General features: G+C 38.7%; 1 protein-coding gene and 1 long non-coding RNA gene across 8 annotated transcripts in view; one reads left to right on the top strand and one right to left on the bottom strand.

The window, feature by feature from the left end:
- The window catches only part of LOC121738454, a 285,981-nt gene that overhangs the window by 86,692 nt on the left and 182,437 nt on the right, over positions 1-16,852 (top strand). The window lies entirely within an intron of this gene.
- Positions 4,047-16,852, bottom strand: part of LOC121738444 (F-actin-monooxygenase Mical) — a 47,663-nt gene continuing 34,857 nt past the window's right edge. For 2 of the 7 annotated variants that reach the window (XM_042130484.1, XM_042130489.1), the window contains exons 19-27: positions 15,652-15,894; positions 15,150-15,304; positions 14,632-14,738; positions 10,519-12,657; positions 9,574-9,603; positions 7,581-7,692; positions 5,870-6,031; positions 4,961-5,045; positions 4,047-4,531 (exon numbers count right to left, since the gene is read on the bottom strand). In XM_042130484.1, coding sequence (XP_041986418.1) covers positions 4,495-4,531; positions 4,961-5,045; positions 5,870-6,031; positions 7,581-7,692; positions 9,574-9,603; positions 10,519-12,657; positions 14,632-14,738; positions 15,150-15,304; positions 15,652-15,894 — 3,070 coding nt within the window. In that variant the 3' untranslated portion in view covers positions 4,047-4,494. The remainder of the gene's footprint in view (positions 4,532-4,960; positions 5,046-5,869; positions 6,032-7,580; positions 7,693-9,573; positions 9,604-10,518; positions 12,658-14,631; positions 14,739-15,149; positions 15,305-15,651; positions 15,895-16,852) is intronic. The other 5 variants (XM_042130485.1, XM_042130488.1, XM_042130487.1 and 2 more) reach the window with 5 other exon arrangements.

The following is a 16,852-nucleotide window of genomic DNA, read 5'->3' as shown; positions in this document are numbered from 1 at the left end:
ATTGTAGAGAATAGTTATTTAGATACCGTACAAAGTTTAATCCTCAGATTCGCTTGTGTCATCAACTTTAAAATGACAGATAAGTTTTAAATACAATAAAAATGTTGAGGCCGTCCACGATATTCATCAAATATAAAAATAACATCTTGATCACTACATTATCCAATTAATAAAATATATTGTATTTGTTCTATAAATTTTAACAATATACATAATATTATACAGCATGACTGGTGAGACATGTTCAATACTTAAGGAGAGTACTCTGTACTCGATTCTCATTATAATTATGTAATAAAATTAGGTACTTAATTTTTGACCCCCTTTAAAAAAATGAATCATGGACATTTAGTAAATTACTATGCGGCCGGCGCGGCTGCATGCCCTCCGCGCTACTCTATCCGCGCGCGGTTCTCATGCGTTGGGTAAATACTAAATAATTATTTAACTTTAAGCTACATTTACACAGTGATCAATTGATATTATTTTTTTATATACTTATTATATTTTTTCAATTAATATAATAGCCAAATATCACGTCCTCGAGTATTGATTGACTCACCAGTCATGCTGTATCGCCAAAATTACGATTCCATGATTTCCCTTATATATATTCAATCAATCCCATTTAGTCATCCTTCTATCTTTGAAAGATTTTCTTTTTTATTATTAGGACATTTACTACAAAATAAACATAAGCATAACACTACCGATACATTTAAGTATCCTATACACCAAAGAAAATTGTTTCTAAAGACAGTCTACCAAGTTTGTGTTTTGTCTCAGTTCTAGAATAAAACTAACGGTCGCACACAGAGAAACTTAATGATTAGGTACTAAAGGGTTTACTCAGTAAAGGTTTCGACGTGACTTCCTTATATCTTTAAACGAGCAATTCTTGTATATATGTATATATATAATTGGAATCTCAGAATCGGCTCCAACGATTTTCATAAAATTTAGTATATAGAGGGTTTCGGGGGCGATAAATCGATCTAGCTAGGAATCATTTTTAGAAAATGTTATTTTATTCGTGTTTTATTGAATATCGAGCAAAGCTCGGTCAAATAGCTAGTAAAACTATTAACACAGCAAAATACATATCGGATCTGCTAGTCCTCGTCTGTAAGTTGTCACATTTAAAAATAACACGATAGACAAAGACACTGGATTATACGCCGCCTAAATATATTTTCTATTAAAGTCTTCATGAATTCTACTAATATTATAAAGGCGAAAGTTTGTTTGGATGTATGGATGTGTGGATGTATGGATGTTTGTTACTCTTTCACGCAAAAACTACTGAACGGATTTTAATGAAACTTTACAATAATATAGCTTATACATCAGAATAACACATAGGCTACAATTTTAACCGACTTTCAAAATGGGGGAGGTGTTATGTTCGTTTTCTTATATTCAACGATTAATCCGCCGTTTGTTAACCGATTTTCAAAATTTTTCTTTTGGTATATAGGGTATCATCCCAATTTGGTATTATATTCACAAAAGTGGTGATCTGATGAAGGATCCATAAGTAATCGAGGGAACTCCTCAAAACTTATAGGGAAACATGTGGTGACTTCGGTTTCGTGAGAAGTATTCTAAGCATATACTACCAACACGTAAGATTTTGCACCGAGATATACCTGGTATACCGTGGTTCGGAAGGTGCTAAGAGAACTCCTGATTCTTTATAGATACAAGTTTGGGAGTTTCGGCGTTGTTTTAAGAACAGAAAGCATATGCTACTATGCAAATTACATTCATCATCACCATCATCATCACTACCATATTATACCATTTCATAGTCTTTTAGACCGAGACTCGAGTTTGTCAAGCGATAATTAAAAAAATCTATACCTACCTAATATTATAAACCTGAAGAGTATGTTTGCTTGAACGCGTCAATCTCAGAAACAACAGGTCCGATTTAAAAACTTATCTCAGTGTTAGATAGATCATTTATCGAGTAAGACTATAGGCTATAGGAAGAAACTCAGGAAAATGTGGAAAAAACGGGGGGAATATTTTTTATGGGAAAAAGTACGGTTTCTGTAAAATTCCTCATTTACGCGGGCGAAGCCGCGCGGGACATCTAGTAACTAATAATTAAATGTCTCTGATGCGACCTTAAAGTGATTTCTACGAAAGTGCTATCTGCTTTACATCACACCGATCAAATATAAACCAATTCTAAAAGACATTTAGAAGGTAAATAGATTAGCAACACGTTAGTAGTGTAAGAACAGTAGCATTTAACAGCAGAGAGAATATCTACTGTAGTAATGATGACAACATGTATTATTATACGATTAACTAACATCAATAACATAATAATATATTTACACTCATCTTTACAATATAAATATTATATACTCATTTGGCATATCTAGCACACCGTTTTACCCCATTATTAAATATCATACAGTAGAGTAACGTTTCAAATAAAACTCTACAATATAAGATTTACGCGCATACTGCATTGCTATGCATCTTGCATGCAGTTATCAAAAATCATGCCATGTTTGTGTTAGCCCGAATACGTGTAGATAGTCTACTGTATATTATTTATATTGTGGTTTTACACTTAGACAGTTTTTTGTGGCTTGAATTATCTATCTAAAATATATCAAAGAGTTTTGAGGTGCCGGACCTTAGTGTGTGTCCACACTGAGACGAAAACGCAGCGCGTTTACCCGACTGCGTCTAGCGTCTGCGGCATTTATAAAGATCCGAGCTGAACCTTAGTCAGAGGAACACACGTTTGAGGTAAAATAAAGCAGTGTACACATTAGCTAATTATAGCTTTTTGCTACACCTGGTATAAAAAACCTGCTAGTGGATAAGTGGCTTAAATGAAATATAAATAATTTGGCCTTGTACGATTTTTCTTACATAAACATTTTAATAATCATACCAGGTATTTGCCAATTTCGAAAAAAATATTTTTAACGAAACATTAGATCATAATATTTATATTAATTAGAATATTTGATGTCATTCACGCGTACCTAACAAATTGCATTATTTGAACGAGTCAATCGTACTTTTATTAAATTAATTCTATGCACCAAATTTATTAATATTATACATATGAATATCATTATAATAAGCATTGTAGTGCAATTTCAACTATTTGTGTAGACAACGGTACTATAATATCTTCTTACTAAATAAAAATGCATCCATTTTCGCGTGGTCACATCACGCGTAAACGGCTGGACCGATTTTACTGAAATTTGGCATAGAGATACTTTGAGTCCCGAAGACCAACTTAGGCTACATTTTGTCCCGGAAAAATGTACGGTTACTGCATAATATACTTTTATGATTTGCGCGAACTATTCAATTGATTTTGATGAATTTTGGTGTTGAGATACTTTGAGTCTCGGGAAAGGACAAGGGATACTTTTTGTCCCGGAAAATGTACGGTTCCCGCACAATAAACTTTTATGATTTTCGCTTGAACTATTAAATCTATTTTAATGAAATGGGCGAAATACTTTATTTGGCAAAACAACGTTTGCCGGGACAGCTAGTTCACTATAAATTAGTATTTTATGATAAGATATTCAATGTATTATAAATCAGTATTGCATGCTTTAAAACATTGATTAGCACTTTATGGTAGGTTAAAATGGAACTGCATAGGCCGTAACTACATTGTTGAGCGACGCGACACGACACGGCCAAAATATTCTGTGTATGATATTGTATGAGATAAACTGCCCTACGCGGCAGCACAACTACGCGACACTTCTCAATTATTTAATCTTAATTTAATGAAGATTTTCACAGAAAAGCTATGGAGTTTATGTCAAAATCTACATCGAATTAAAGATAGATAATAATTAATCCTCAAACCAGACTACGGCTGTAAAAGAAACGTTAAATGTCGCTGCAATGCAGTCTGCGGTTTTCCAGAGAGCACGAGCTACGCACCATAGACAAAATATGTTTACCTACACAATTTGTTAATGGCAACAATTAAACTAATGGTAAATTACCTATATAAGGGGAATATTACATCATCAGGGGTTTTATTACCCATCAATCCCCGAGCGGCAGCAGGCTGCCGCATAGCAATTGAAAATCTATTGTGTCTGCGATACCCACGATGGAGGTGTTAATCAACTATGCCGTGTTTCACCTTTAGATCACGAGTAGAAAGAAATTACTATGATCGCCCCTAAGCACAAATAACACTACATCATTTTTAACATTAATTTTATCAATAAATAAAAGCAGTCAGTAAAGTAAAAAACATTTTAAGACAACGTGTAGACGCCGAAACAAAACAGTCTAAAGTCTAAGCTCTTTTTGGAAATAATCCAGCACATATCAACGATCATACACTTTAAAGCGGCAAATGTCCATTTTGCATTTATATTTCATACGTTACAGAATACTACATTAAATACACGTCTAATACAACGATTAACTTATAAGCCAGTCATACATTTACAAGCGCTAACACCATGGTGGAATTCCTTAGTCCCCTACACTGCTACCAGCTGCGCTTCGCCTCCTGAAATTAAAAAAAAAATAGTGTTTTGTCTCGAATGTAAGATAATATTTATTATTTCATAATATAACAGTGTACGCTAAACGTATACAACTGTAACTATCGTAACTTCATTTTGTGGAATTTAGTACCTGAGGAGCGCCGTTGTATGAGACAAAAAGTTAAACTGTACTTATGTAAAGGCGTTAAGAAATTAGTATTTCAACCTTACAAACATAGTAAAATTTTAGCGGTAAGCTAGGTTTTTCAGCAAATGGGGCGTTCCACGTTGGACTTATTAGGTAGGTACTATCAGAGAAATTGATTGAAAGGCAGATAGCGTACCTACGATCATATTATTATAACGTTCGAGTCAATCTTAGCCGTTAACAGTTCGTAGCGATAGCCTTTGCTTTAGATCCTTGGCTAAGTAAGTAGTTATTAGAATTATACCTAGTAGCTGCCATCAAAGCTTGGTGCGCCTCGCGTTGTGCTGACACTTGAACTAGTTCGGCCACTGTTGCTGCCTGCTGCTCCGCTGGAAAAACCATGCGTCCTTGTTAACTGAGGTTAAGATCACCTAATGACAAGTCTTTATAGCTGCTTGCATCATCAAACTTACGAGGAATAAAATATTTGTATTTTTGATTGTACTTTATTCTGTTTGGTTTTTTTCGGAATTTTAAACAATGATACTTTGACAACCTTGTCTCAAGATTTAGATAGCTTTACTTCAGTAATTGCATCGGTGGTTAATGTGAAGAGAATTTACTTTACTTATATTATTAATATTTTAAAATTAAAACTTTTAAATTTATTTAACTAAGCGCTACACTATTGCATTCTTCTCAATTCACTATCTGTTTGCATTCTTCTCAATTGAAACAAAAAATAATGCACAAAAATAACTAAACATGGCACAATAATGCACATTTCACATGCAAAATATACTTACATTCAAAAAATATATCAATTCTATCACTATCGTTCGAACTAGCACATTTCTGTCGATTAGTTAATGTTATTCTGTTATAACGTAACGGTTAAAATGTGTAATGATACATTACAATGATGCATAATGTGGGAATGTACTGCCATAAATATTTTATTATGAATTTGCAGTATAAGACCATTATCATATTAGCGGTCAGCGAGCGGCTTAGAGGCGGAGCGGGCGCGCAGCTAATACGGCGCGAACACAACGCGGCTGCGCACCGAACACGTATCGCTTGTAACGAGTTTATAAAGCACAGAACGCTGCTACCTCGTTTCATTGTCGTGTTCGCTGCATTCCCGTCCTGTCCCAACCGCAAGTATGATAAAGGTCTTTAGACTGTCGCGTTTCAAGTGAGTTATGGTTACCGGAGAGGGGGCGCGTGAGTCGCCTCTCGAGTCGGGCGAGGCGTCGCGCCGCGGGCTCTGTCTCCTCGCGCGCCCGCCGCTGCGCTACGAGACGCGCCCACCGCGCCTCGAACCAGAGCTGCATCGCGTCTCGCTCGTCCGCGTCGCCCTCTCTCTCTACTGCTATCAAGCGGTTATTCCCAAATGTCCCGCTAACAAGCCCTCATTTGGACAATTGGGAACAATCCACGCGAGAGCTTCGAGGAATAAAAGAGAAAAAAGGAATAAGAGAGAAGAAGGAATGAGACAAGAGAGAATAATTTTATGAAATAAGAAAGAATAAAGTATAAAAGGGAAAGGAATAATTGAGAATGTGGAATAAAAGATATTAAGGCATAAGAGGGAATAAGGAATATGAAATAAGCGAGACATAGAATAAGAGATAATAGAGAAAATGGGAGTAGGTATAGGAATGTTGCAGGGGTGCTGGGAATTATTACGTATCCGCCCGTTCTTCAGCTTCCAATTCCTCGGTACTCGCGCGTGGAATATTGCGAGTGACGCATAATATGGTCCAAACCACGAGAAAAATGTAATAATTTTAGAATTCTATTCATTTCACCTTCAATGTGAAGTTTAGGTGATTTTTTCGTACTTTGGACCCCCGTCCATACCCAAATATTGTACGACATAATAAACAAAGAAAAAGATTAAAAGAAAATAATAATAAACAAGGCAAACGTCTTTATATAAATAGAAAAGTTACGTCGCATACATTTGGTGCGAAGTATAATATAATGTAAGGCGTAATACATAATAATTATGAATTCTATGAACAATTAAAAAATATAGATATATCAGAAAAGCTTGCCATGCTTTTTAAATTTGAAAATGTGGAGCACTGTTTCTTATAATTAATGTTTTCTTTTAGCACTGCCAAGTACAAAATAAAAGTAGAACGTGTTTTAACAAAAATGTTTAAAGGTAAATATTATGGCAGTGTATTTTTGTTTTATCCAAACGTTTATTATAAGAAACCATTAAAATGCAATAAAATTTTATTTTTTCTGTTGCGTTTATGCATGAATTGTAAAGAAAATAATGCATGCATAATAATGAATTCTGATGATCGATATAATCTTGAACTTTACTTCACAATAAGAAATAAATCTATATCGTAATACTGACGAATGCTACTGGAATCGCGGTCATACTGTATAGGGTTCCACATATTACGTCAGAAGGCATGCGTTATGACTTATGGAAGAATTATTATAATAGAGATAGGGAACGTGCACAACTGGTGTAGCCAATCCGATAATTATTACTTTTGACTTACTAGATAAATATTATTACCTGTGGTCTTAGCTAGTACGTTTTCTTTATATAATCAGTAATCAGAAATGTATGGAATTGTCAATTCATTTTTGGTTGACGATTCTATAAAGAAGAGATAAATGAAACGCGTTGCTAAGCATCTGCCCCGTAACCTGTTCCTGCACGTTCCCTATAGCGTGACGTATGGTTAGTTTAACCGTAACTGACGTTATATGTGTAAACCCTTAGCCGGCCCCTAGGCGATCAATTGTATTGTGCAATATTACGCTTAAATTTTATTGAACAGTTTATTTGACAATTAGAATGAAGGCACGCGATGTTCAATATCGACCCTAGACGGTCAATAATATAACGCAATAAAATTGCTCGTCTAGGGGCCCGCTAAGAAACTGACTTGGCACTCTAGTCGGCGGTGGTATGGGCGGTACATAGTCGGTGGGCGGGGGCGGGACCGGCGGCGCCTCTTGCAACGCCCCCGTCGACTTGTGAGCCTCGCGCTGACGTTCCTAATGTGAGCTAAGCCTTAGTATGTTTAAATGTTATGATACGGCTCTACACTGTGAACACACCCTTGCAAGCATCGAAATACAACACACTATAGAACAATAAATAATATATTTTGGACCATTCAAAAATGGCTCCAGTTACAGTGGTAAACACGTTACTAGGGCAACAAAAATTGTATAACTGGTATAGCCGCCCAGAACGTGACAGTAAAAAGTACGCCAGTAAAGCTTCCATAGTACGGTATTGCAATGCTTGCAGGTATCTGGTTGAATTGGCCAATTGAATGTCCAGGCCGTTCAAGAGTCATAAAAGCCACGACATTATACTTAACTGTTACGGTTACAAAATATACAAACTGGACTTAAATTTCGAGATAAATTAGACGCGCAATTATAATTCGCGTGTAATGAACGCCTCGGCAACCAACTGGATGGCTAGTTATACAAGGTAAATGTTTTCATAGGACTAATGTAGAGCCAAGGTTATATATCAAGCTTATATGCGTGTATATCTTACATGCTATAAGTTACTTTAGTTATTACAAAATCATTGATATATAAAATATAATAATACATTTTATATATCAATGATTTTGTAATAATTATTATGTCAATAGTCTTTATAACTAAATCATTTAAAGAAAATCTATTGTCATGTTCCACGTCATCTAAATAAAATGCTGCATTTAGTAGACATAACAAGTAAAATTATTGTATATGACCTGACTAATAAGTAGGATATTTTATACACCTTTGTTAGTAGGCATATTTAAAGGTTAATTTAACTATACTCACTAAAGAATAAGACTTGAAAATTAGATAGAGACAGTATTAGCTACATTGGAGCACTAGCATGGGATTCTTAAAATATTTTTAATACTTAATTAAAATATTGTTTTATTTATTATAAAATGACTAGAAGAGGAAACAAAGTAAAGGTAACTTAGTTCATACAACTTCTATTTTCTTTTTCTAATGCAATAAGGAGAAGCAAAATAAGCTAGCATCAACCAGCGTGTGCATAATTACATAATTTGTGAAATTAGTGATAAAACTACCTAAGCTGTCACTTAAGTATTATATTTATATATGCCAAAAATCACAGCCTAACACAGAACATCCTCTTTCTTTGGAAGTCAGTTAAAAACTAGCAAATAAGAAAAACACTTGTAGCATATTGGTTGCATCAAATGAACAAAACATGCTAAAAACTCATGCAAACATTTCATATAGCCTTTGGAACGTTTTTTCTGAAAAAGAAAGTCGCACATAACGATGTTCTATTCATAAACAAGAAGAAAGGTTTTTGACAAAATTGTGTTGACATTGGATCGTTATTACTTAAATAAAGCTGTGATAAAAAATATTGGTTTTATTAGAAATTTGACGAAAAAAAAAAATTTAATAGCCAGATATATTAGTATCCCAATTACAACGGCTTGGCTATTAAAATATTCAGGATATTTATTCTGTATCTTTTATATCTGGGGGCACGGTAGAACCTGCACCAAGAAGAGTCAAACGAATCGTAAGGGGACCAACATACGCTTTCTTAAAATAATGAAAATATTATTAATGAAAGAGAATACACAATAATTTACACATAATTCAGACGAAAAATGAGCTATATTTAGATTCATATAGTTTAATTTATATACCTATGTTTCTACGTAGGTAGATTTAAACTATGTTAAAACAATATTATGGCTTTAACCTAAATACAAAATATTCTTTAATATCCCGATCCAATGTCAAAAGAACATCACAAAGCTACGCGTGTGACTGAGCGAGACAAGACAACGTACAGTTAGCGGATGGTTGGTGCGAGAGAGATGGACACAGCATGCGACTCACACGATACTGTATTTGATATTTGCTTACGTGCGTCGTCAGGTCCGGCTCCGATACACACTGAAAATGCAACTAGTGTTAGTCTACTTCGGGTGTCCGATTATCGTTGATTTTTTTCAAGTGCCAATGGGGAATATGCATAACTTTTATGTGGTTTTTCGAAAACTACTTGGCTGTTACATGCCTTCGCAATGGCATGTCTATGATCTTTCGTTGGCAAAATACAGCCAACATAAAAAGGCATTTTGATTGCTCTATAAATACAATTGAAAACGACCTGTGACGTACTTGTTTTTTTTAAGAATCTTTGTAATTCATTACTAGTATTTTAATAATAATAATAATTAGGGCAAAAAATATATAAGGTACTTTTTTTGGACAATGAATAAAATGTTATATTATGTAAATGATTGTACTGTCGTTTCTTGGTGGAAATTCATTTTAAACACAAATAAAACACAATTTTACGTGCACTTTTTCCACTATATTAATTAATTATTATACATTTTAGTTAAAAACACGACCGGTTTCGAAACACCTGATGATGAATTGTTTCGGAACCGGTCGTGTTATTGTCGAAAATTAATAATAATAATAAATGAACATAGTGAAAAAGTGCACGTAAAATTGTGTTTTATTTGTGTTTAATAAAATGTGAGTAATTACAAAATTATGCATATTCTCAATTCAGTCCGCAAATTTTTACGCCAATGTGGACACCCTCAACCGATCTAACCCACCTCCATTAATCTCAACTATGTTATCTCGAGTTATGTACAATATTCACATTTACTAAATAAACCCTGTGATCATGATATCTGTCACGTGGTATGCGCAAATCATATGGAACGACTACGTCATAAATGTGTGCAACATTTGGCATCGAAATAATTGTTAGGAACACTGTGCGTGGAATGACCATTATTGCTCATATTTTATAACCATATTTGTGTGAAAAGGAAAATATTTAATTACCTTTTGCCGGGGTCCGAGGCGTCGGTTAAAGTAATTCGATATACTCTTCATTATACCTTTGGGCCTTCTCTCTCTGGCGAGCTCGGGGTCGGAGAAGGATGGTGTAACCGGGAGGGGCATGAGCGGGGGTGCGGGGCGGGGCGGGGGCGGGGCGTAGGCGAGGGGTGGAGGCGGCGGGGGCGGCGGCGAGGGCAGCGCGGGGGGAGGCGGAACCGGCGGTGGGACAACGCACGACGGCGACACGCGGCTGCGGCGCGCCGACTTCCTATTCCCCTGGCTGCTTCCCAACCTCTCCAGCACTAGTCTCCGCACCACCTCCGTCTGCTCCTCCCTCTCTCTCTTTATCTCCTGCACTTTATCGGTCGTGTCTCTGATCGGACCGACCGGCGATAAAGGGCCCGAGCCCAGCGATATCCACTCGGGGGTGTGAAGCTTCCTCGAGCTGTTGAACGTTTCACTGGCGGACCGGCAGATGGCGGGCGAGTATAATCGCATGTTGCACGTTCCCCCGATCAGCACCGGGTTAACTAGATTGTTATTGTGTGTAATACTGCTGTGTGACTTAGATTTCTCCGACGCGAGCGGCGGTGATATGTCTTCTATTGAAACTTCGCTCCGCGAGACGCTCGACTCCTGCTTCTCATGGCTGCTATCTTTTTCGCTACTGTCTTTTTCGAGGGGAGGCGAGATTTCTGACATGCTAATTACTTCGGGTTTGACGTCAATAATTTCTTCATTTCTGTTTAGCATGTTGTCTTGCTGCTCACTTTCGCGCCTCGTGTTGTCGTTGACGGGTAGTTCGGTGAGCTCTGCTTCACGTGTCGTCATGGAAAAATTGTTGTTTTCTACTTTCGATAAGCTCTCGGTTGTGGAATCTTGGTCGTCGATGAAATCAATGTTGTCGTCGAACGCCTTGACTTTATTATTTTCGCACAAATTTAAGAACGAGGGCTTGATGGTCGTTTCTGAGAAACTACGCTCGATGAAGTTCATGGAGCGATCGTTAGTTGGAGAGTACCGGCCGTAGTCGTCGTCGACGAACTCCATGTAGCCCTCGTTTCGCGGCGTCACTGGGGTCTTGATCGATATGTCCTGCTCGCCCTCGTCCACAAACTCGAAATGATCCAAGGCGTTCGAAAATACGATCGCCTGCGTCGGGCTGGTTCGGCCGCACACGTGAGACGCTATGGTGGATAAGTTCTTAGCGTCGTGCACTAGTTTGGGTCCGCTCAGTCGTCGGGGATTCTTGTTTCTCTTGTTCTCCTCCTTGTCCTCGAGGCCGCAGTCCTCTAGGACCGCATTCTCAGCCGCCCAATCGGACAGCTCGGTCTCGGTGAGCGCCATCGTCGTGGCGTCCCGGCCCGACTCGGAGGACTCCGACTCCGCAGCGGCGTTGGATGTCTGCGGTGCGTCGAGCGCCACCGGAGTTTTATCATCGACGTCCTCCGTCTCGTTGTTGACGATAGTAAGACTGTCCAGCTGTATCAGTTCCCCGCCCTCGTCGTGGACCTCGACTCTGGGTACGGACTGATTCGGCGCGGTCTCGGTGCGGGAGCTGCTCTCGGAGAGCGAATCGGAGTCCAAATCGGGCTCCTTGATCGAGGTCTCCTCCTGTATAGTTTCTCGCCAGTCTTTCTTGTCCAGCGGCGAGTCGCCCTTGGTCAGCAGATCTACGGGCGCATCGGTGCACAGGTTTTTGATGATGTCCGGCATCGGCTGGACGTTTTTGTCGTCGGCGGCCGCTCGGAAGGCCGCTACGGGGTTTCGAGGGGGGGAGGGGGCGGGGTGGAGCAGCTTCTGGAACTCCGTGATGTTGGAGCGGAACGCCTCCAGCTTGGTGTCGAGTCGGGAGGTGGAGTCGGATTTCCTGACGGCGGGGGGCGAGGGTTCGCCGAGGAGGTATTTCCTCTTGAGTTCGAGGGCTCGTTTTGTGGCTAGCCCGCCGGCGGACCTGGTTCTGCTGAGCGGGTAGTCGTGGGGCGGGGGCGGTGGCGCGGGTGGGGGGGCTTCGGTCACTAGTATCGCGGGGGGAGACGGAGCTGGGACACACTCCTCGCGGGCGAATTCGCTATCGGTGGAAACTTCAGTCGCGGAAGATATCTCCTCGTCGCTTGATTCACTCTCCTCCTCGGATTCCACCTGCAAATATATTTTTGTCAATATACAAAGTGTAACAAAACAAAGTGATAATACTAATGTGTGTGTCCCGTATATAGAGTTCACTGTAAAAGTAGCAGCGCTGAAGGAGTATTATCACTTTGTTTTATTACAACCTGTAGAAAAACACGAAAATTTTGCAAATATCGCCAAATTAGACTACACTATCTCTGTGATCGGTTTGCAGAAGGTAAGCAGAAAATTTCAAGCTATACACAGCAATCAACAATTAGCATCAAAATAATATCTTGTTTGCTGTCCTTTTTACAAACAAGTGAAAATATATATACAAATTGTTATTTATAAAGGTGATATTTTACATTATTAAATACAAATTGAATCTAAATTAAGTACCCTAATAAACATTTCGGTATAATATTATCATTCTTAGGTCGAGTTGATCTAATCTGGGTTATTGTTGAGCGTTTTTCAAAAAAGTTTTCCTTCTCTTTCTAATATAATATGAATAAAAGACAACATTAAGGCAGACTGGCACAAGCGATCTTATAACTCGATACAAATGAGTGATTATAGTGCAAACCTCGTGACTAGTCACAAAATATCATACAAATTTGGATATTAATAAATATGAAGTTTTGTGACCCTCCTGGAAAAGACTCCCCGATAACGTCTAGTTTCCAGTGAAAAACGATGCTTTTTACATATTTCTTTGAATAATAATTTTAACAAAGACACTGACTTCAAACAGCATATCCTTATCATAGAAAAGAAGATACTTTACAGATGGTCCATCTGTAAAGTATCTTCTTTTCAACAAAAAAAAGAATCATCAAAATCGATTCACAAACGGCGAAGTTATTCGCGAAGAAACATAAAAAAACATATAAACGGTTGAATTGTGAAACTTCCTCCTTTTTTGAAGTCGGTTAAAACCTGTGTAAAAACTTATTCTCCTTCACAAATAAACATACACCAATAATAATAGAAGCTTTGCTTGTCTCTGTCTGGCACAATGGAATAGTCACATGACAGAAAAAGACAGCGAACGTTGAATTCGCTGCGTAAATAACTCTTTAGTAGTGAAGGGAACATATTACAATGAGGGTGTTTGACATTCTATTTGCAACCAGGTGCTGCTATGTAGCCTTAGGGTCTTTCGTGTCAAATAGGCAAATTATCGTGACAAATGACAGCTATATCGTGACACATGATAGCTATATCGTGACAGCAGTTTGACACCATAGATCCTAAGGTTACATAGCGGCACCAGGTGGCAAATATAATTTCAAACACCCTCATTAACACCTTAAGCATTTACGTAATCACAGCCAATATGTACACAACATTCAAAACTCTATAGGGGAGTTAGTGAGGCTGACACTCTTTGCCCCCCGCCGCCGCTTGTGTTAACTGCCGTATTAGATTCGCATGCTCACAATGACATCACAACGGAATGAACATCGGCACGATTTTGTTCCATATCAAGGTAATTAAGGAAGCTTACGTTTTTGGGTAATGAAGTAACCAAATATCCCTACAACACGGCTAGATGTTACACGTAATTTCGTCAGCGCAGAAATTCGATTACCGCGCAAGAATCGCATATTTTGCGCTTCTTCATATTACCTTTAATCAAAAACGGTGTATTTGTTTAAAGTCTAGTTAGTAGCTTATGTCCACTAAAGATTTATTGTGCTCATAACTGAAGTGAGAGTGCGGTATTTTTTCTCTCACAGATCTTGCAAATCGATTGACTACAAAAAAGTGAAATTCAAACCATTAGTAGGCAAATAATAACTCACTACAATTTCCTGTTGTTGGTCATGTAGTTTCCTAAAATATTAATTTGCATTAGAATGTAATGAAATGATTCGAGCTGGGAGTCGGCGGCGGGGGCGTTCCTAAGCGCACCTCCCTACGGTGGGTAAAGTCGCGCGACAGCCCCGCGATGGTCGCGCGACTGTCGCGCGTCTAGACGATGAGGCAGCGCGATACCTCGCTGCTGTCGCTCGGTGGTCGCGCGTCTGCGGGCACCTCGCGCCGCCGCGCCTCACGAGCCGCGCGCATCCGCGAGCAAGACTCATTGCCCGACGACTCGGCACCTATATTAAAAAAAAAAATACAGACACTGTACAGTGCTCCTAAAGTAATAATGCGCTTAGAAAATTTCGTAATTTTTTGGCAACGATCGTATTTCCCGAGCGTCGGAAGACGAAATGTCATATAGAGTGGTTAATTGCATTTTTTTTATTGAATTGGGTTTAAGTTCGTCGTGATATTCCTGTAGCTACGGTCCTGAATTTTGTTAAAATAACAATTTCCTTAAAAAAAAAAACATTGGTTTCATTTAAGAAATAAAAGTACACATTAAATATCATTAGCTGCATGATGAATGTATAAATAAACGAAACATGCTTGTTAGTCGTGGTCGCGTGCCGCGAGAATCGGAAAGCCACTATTAGTGCTGCCTCATCTTTATAGTAGGGGAACCCGAACCTATTGTGTGTACTCACCGTCATCAGAATAGTCGTCATATCCGAACGAGTCGTCGGAGAAGTATAGCGAGTGCGGTCGGATGGGCGGCATGGCGGGCTCGGGCGACTGTCGCGCGTCGTGGTCGCTGTCCGGCGCGTCCGTGTACTCGTCCGAACTGGATACATCCTCGTCGCTGAAAAAAAAGTCCGTTCGTGAAATGTTTACAAACAAAAGTCGCATCAAAATCGGGACATAAATTATTATCCTGTTCTAATAAACGGGTTAGGTGTTTATAAGCGATACCCATTAATACCTAAGTCTATTATACAGTTATATAAAGCTTACTGCAATCGCAACCAGATATCCAATACCTCGAATTCGGAACTAGCAGCACTTTGAGCCATGTTGAGTATATTACATTTAAAAATATTTATTTACAGAAACCATGTAATGGTATCAGATAGTTGATAATAATTTCACAGATCGTCCGTCAATTTTTGTATGTAAATGAAGTAAAACCCATCATCAATTTTATCATACCTTAGCCCACCGGCGCCAGACGTCTCCGAGGCGAGGAAGTTCCTATCAGTCCATTCGTCTTCGTCGATCTCTCTGGCGCCGTCCGACAACTCAATGCTGATTCTCTCGGGCGTAGACGTCAGTATGTCGTTTCTGTTCGCCGCGGGTGCCAGAAGAGCGTTAGCAAGTATGACGTCACTGGCGTCCGTGCCAGAGTGACGTAGGCAGACCAATCGACTGCCGTAGCGCTCCATAGTGTAATTTCTGCAACAAATTGCCTCCAACGATCAAGCTAAGCGAGTGATATATACAATATTCCGTTATCAAATATCAACACCACGCTTACATAATAATGCCACATGAATAAGCGTAAGTCTCGAATAATACATATTATGTATCAGAAATTCTGGGTTTTAAATTTTACTGAAACCACAAGCATCGCTAAGCACGCTATATATACAGTGTTAATTGAGTTGCAATATCTATAATTTATATTCCACTGCACTCCCATTATGCGACCATTAAATATTGTATTTGAAGCTTATATATCACGCTTTCGAATTATTAACAAATATAACATATTAACAAAACTGACTGCGTATAGTTACACGGGCCAAGATGTGGGTACTTGTTCGCGAATCACAGCATCATTAGTACCCTATCAGTCAGTGTCCGCTTATTCGCGGTTCGCAGTCTCAGTATTCTAAGACGGACAGGCACCGAACAGATTACCCTAAATCAGAGATCGGCAACCTTTTGAGTGCGTAAGTGAGAGTGAGTAATTGTTTATCGGTACAGAAAAAGTGTATGAGGCTCACGAGTGGCAGGTTGCAGAACCCTAGGTAATAATAAATATGCTATCAGAGAAGTTTATTCATAGGCAGATGGTGGACCTACGTAATTCGGTCTTGTTATGTCAAACCCAGCCGCCAGATTACGACCAACATTGAATTGATATAAACCAACAAAATGGCATAGGTCCGACGACTGCCTATGAATAAATTTCTTCGATGCTACTATCGAGGAAATTGATTCCTAAGCAGTTGACATATTAACGTCATTTGGTCGTATCATGTCAATTCAATGTTATAGTTTGTGCGTTTTATGATGATATGCGTGTCGTAGTGACATTTCAGTGGTGCCGGCGATTTAAAATGGCCGCCCTTTTTTATCGATTTGATTTCGATTCAACAGAGTCAATCTCTCATGACATAAGTTCCGT

Source organism: Aricia agestis, chromosome Z, assembly GCF_905147365.1.
Source record: "Aricia agestis chromosome Z, ilAriAges1.1, whole genome shotgun sequence".
NCBI classification, from domain to species: domain Eukaryota; kingdom Metazoa; phylum Arthropoda; class Insecta; order Lepidoptera; family Lycaenidae; genus Aricia; species Aricia agestis.
This window is presented reverse-complemented; position numbering and strand designations above follow the sequence as displayed.